At 43.9% G+C, this 3547-nt stretch overlaps 1 protein-coding gene across 2 annotated transcripts; it reads left to right on the top strand.

The window, feature by feature from the left end:
• The first annotated feature begins 13 nt into the window (after window positions 1-13).
• Window positions 14-2923, top strand: LOC106964652 (zinc finger protein 62). Of its 2 annotated transcripts, none has more exons than XM_015060287.1 (3): window positions 14-619; window positions 1236-1532; window positions 1770-2923. In XM_015060287.1, the coding sequence occupies exons 1-3, from the start codon at window positions 214-216 to the stop codon at window positions 2345-2347; spliced, it is 1281 nt and encodes a 426-aa protein (XP_014915773.1). In that variant the 5' UTR covers window positions 14-213; the 3' UTR covers window positions 2348-2923. The 2 variants fall into 2 exon arrangements, with proteins under 2 accessions (XP_014915773.1, XP_014915772.1); XM_015060286.1 differs by having other exon boundaries at window positions 16-691.
• Window positions 2924-3547: the final 624 nt, after the last annotated feature.

The raw sequence follows: 3547 nt of genomic DNA on the forward strand, positions 1-3547 counted from the left end.
TTTTTTTTTTTTGTGGATAAAGTTGCAATTTAGCACGCCCACCGTTAGGTGTCGCAATGTGTGGGAGCTACCAGAATCCCAACCTCAATTTATTTTTGAGAGCGACTGAAATTCCATACATGTCGTACTGTGCGGAAGTGGCGTTTCGGTTTACAAACCAGCGGCAAACCTAGGTCAGTCAACGAAAAATATTCCAAAAAAACTGAATGCGCCATGAAGCCGCAGCTGTCCGGGGCGCAAAGGCGAGCGTTTGCGCCTTCATTATGCGGATCTGAGGCTGTGCGATCAATTCAAGAGGAGCTTGTTGCTGCGATACACGGAGCTCTGGAAGTGGCTGTGGAGATCGCAGTCCGGGAGGTGAGAACGCTCGTAGGTCAGGCGACAAGTGACATGTATGTGGAGCTGCGGAGGGAAAACGAGTCCCTGAAAGAGAAGCTGCAGCGGGCAGAAGAGATGCTGGCTGAATGTGAGCGGCTTGAGGATAATGACGGAGGCGTTATGCGAAGAGGCGAGGCGCCCCACCCTACGCCCTGCGGTCTAAACAAGAATGCTGCAACAGAGAGCGCCGAGATCAGGAGTGAGCCTGCAGGTCACGGCTGCCCTGGCCCGGATGTTCGAGGTGAATACATGAACAGACGTGAAGAGCTGCTGGCCAATGTAGCCTCAGAACAAGAAAAGGATCATAATAATGGTAGGGCAACCTGCCTCTGTGTTTACATAGGCGTTATGATTCATTTACACCACATTGCTGACGGTATTGGTTTACTCTCGCACACGAACTTTAATGCTAAAGGTTTATCGCAGCTCAGCATTTGCCTATTTAGCTTAAACTCTAAGAAAACTTTCCTTAATGTTTGGGGTGAACCAATGACCATTCTTAGAAATGCTCATTTGTGAGGTCAGACGCTGATGTTGGACTACAAGGCTTGGTTTGCATGCTTCTTTCTAAACCATCCCAGTGATGTTTTGAGTTGAGGTCAGGACTCTGCAGCCCAGTCATGTTCCTCCACACCAAACTTACTCATTCGTTTCTTTATAGACTCTGCTTTGTGTACTGGTGCATAGTAATGTTTGAACAGGAAGGAGTCATTCCTAAAATGTTAAGCAAAAATGCAGATGGTAAATAAAAAAAAGTCTATGCACTTTTCTTTTGTATTGCATTCAATGTCATTACAACAAAAAAATTCTATTGAACATATTTCTGTTTTTACATTTTGCTTCATTTTTTTTCATAGATCCCACTGAGATGACATCTCAGATGATTGCATTGAAAAACGAAGGCGTGATAACATGTCGAAACCCACGAGCTCCAGAGTCGGCGCCACCTCTCAGCACTGCCATCAAATCTACAATGGAGCAAGTTATCGTAAAGCAGGAAAGACTGGAAGAGCAAAGGAGTGGGGCGTCCTGCTGCTTGGAATTAATTAAAGAGGAAAACTTAAGCATGGAGGGCATTGAGTGGTCACCAGAGGAGACAGATGTTCAGAGTCAAGATCCAGAGACTCGTCTTCTCGGTGCAAGGGTAGATCAAGGTAAGGGGCAAACCAGATGAGCTCAAAGTTGAAGAAATGTGCAGGAGCATTTCTATTTAAGGTTTTAAATGTTTGGTCCATCGGTCGACAAGAGACATTTTGCCCTCTCTATCCAGTAAAAAACAAACTTCATTCTTTCATGTTAAAGCAAGCAAAAAATAGAATATATTTGTGACAAAACCTTACATTTTTCATCATGACATTACGGTTTTATCCGATTTGTTTTCATTCCTTCAGCTTGTCCTCCAGACATGAGCAGCAGCCTCCCTTCAGCCTCCGACCTCCAGTCCGTCTCCCAAGAGTTTCCAAACATCTTCCACCTGGCCGAACAAGCTTCCGTATCGCAAGTTCCTCCGCAGGTCCACAGATTCCACCTGGAGGCAGGCCGCAGCGTCTCCGCCGTTCCCACGTGCAAGTTCTGCGGTCAGACCTTCCCCCTGCCCAGCCTGCTACGGCGACACTACGGCCAGTGCCGCCAGAGGCTCCAGCAGCGCTGTCTGCCGCCCGTAGCGGGGGGCACGCGAACCAGGCTGCAGCTGTACCCCCCGGGCTGCAGCCCCTTCCGCTGCACCGTGTGCAGCCGAGAGTTCAACCGCTTGGAGAACCTGAAGACCCACCTGCGCATCCACACCGGAGAGAGGCCGTACACCTGCTCCGTGTGCCTCAAGTGCTTCCGCCACTCGGGAGCGCTCACCCGGCATTTCCGCATCCACACCGGGGAGAAGCCCTACGTCTGCGGGCAGTGCGGGAAGTCGTTCAGGAACTGTGGAGGGCTCAAATTCCACCAGCGCTCTCACAGCGATAACCAGCAGTAGATTTGGAGAATGTTGACTTCTTTAATGCATTAAATAATTTTAATCATCTGCTTTAGATGAATATAATCAGTTTGTCAGCAGTCTTCCTCAGGATTGATTTTGACTATAAATTTCCAATATAATTTTTTTTAAGAAAAAAAAAGATTAATTAGCTGTCAGTAAAAAACTGTAAAGAGTCAATACCATACGCAAGTGTCACTTTTTTGAAAAGAAATGCATCAGGGGTTTCGATTGCGTTTTTAATTTATTGAAATGCTCTGATGCTTTAAGATTAAATATTTTTATATGTGGTTTTCACAGGATCTTCTTTTAAAATGTTTCCTTGACGATGTTTTCACAAATTAGCCTTTTTAATTATGTGGTGAAGCTGCAAAGTCTGAGTCAGCATTTAATAAAACCTTCAAACGGTGGAATGTATTAGATTAACTTATATTAATAGCGGTATACAGGTATGGTGTATTTGAAAATAACAATGGTAGTGCATAATGACATTTTATGTTTTTTGTGGAGCCTTCTGATTGCAATCAAAGTGCTGTTTTTCGTATTTAAATAAAATCACTGTATGAGCCAGTTTGAGGTGGTATTGTTGACTTGTGTGCTTATTTATGATACCAGTAGAGGGCGACAAAGATCATTTCTCCATTTCAACTCATGCTGGGTAATCACAAAAAACAAAATATTTAACGTCAACATACAAATTACATTTGGAACTTCAGTTTGGATAAGCAAAGCAATTACTGTCAGTCAAAACTTGGGATTTAACTTCATCTGACAATAACCCGAATTATCATTTTAGAAATATGCAAGCAATATGTTTTACTAGGCAGTTCTTAAACAACCACATCATTCAGTCAGGCGGTTCATGTTTAGGAAAACATCACAACATGACAACTCTCCAACTGAAACTTATTTTAATCAGACAATCATGCCCTGTCAGAAACTTCCTGCCTGCTTGATAAGATGTTTGCTTTGAAAATAAAACCATAGTGTCAGGTTGTGTGGGCCTTGTTTCAAGTGTCCATGACTCTCTAAAGTGGGAACAGCGTGTTTGAAGATCAAGAACAAGAGAAAAGCAAATAGCATCAAAGTCCTAAAACTTGTGTATTTAATTTGTCTTAACTGGCAGCCGGTTGGAGTTCTAATCTGTTTTAGCTACGGCCTATGCGATTTTGAGTTTGCAACAGTTTTAATTGTACTCTG

The sequence above is a fragment of the Poecilia latipinna genome, unplaced genomic scaffold, assembly GCF_001443285.1.
Source record: "Poecilia latipinna isolate Pla-1442-1.1 unplaced genomic scaffold, P_latipinna-1.0 Scaffold1698, whole genome shotgun sequence".
Classification (NCBI taxonomy): Eukaryota; Metazoa; Chordata; class Actinopteri; order Cyprinodontiformes; family Poeciliidae; genus Poecilia; species Poecilia latipinna.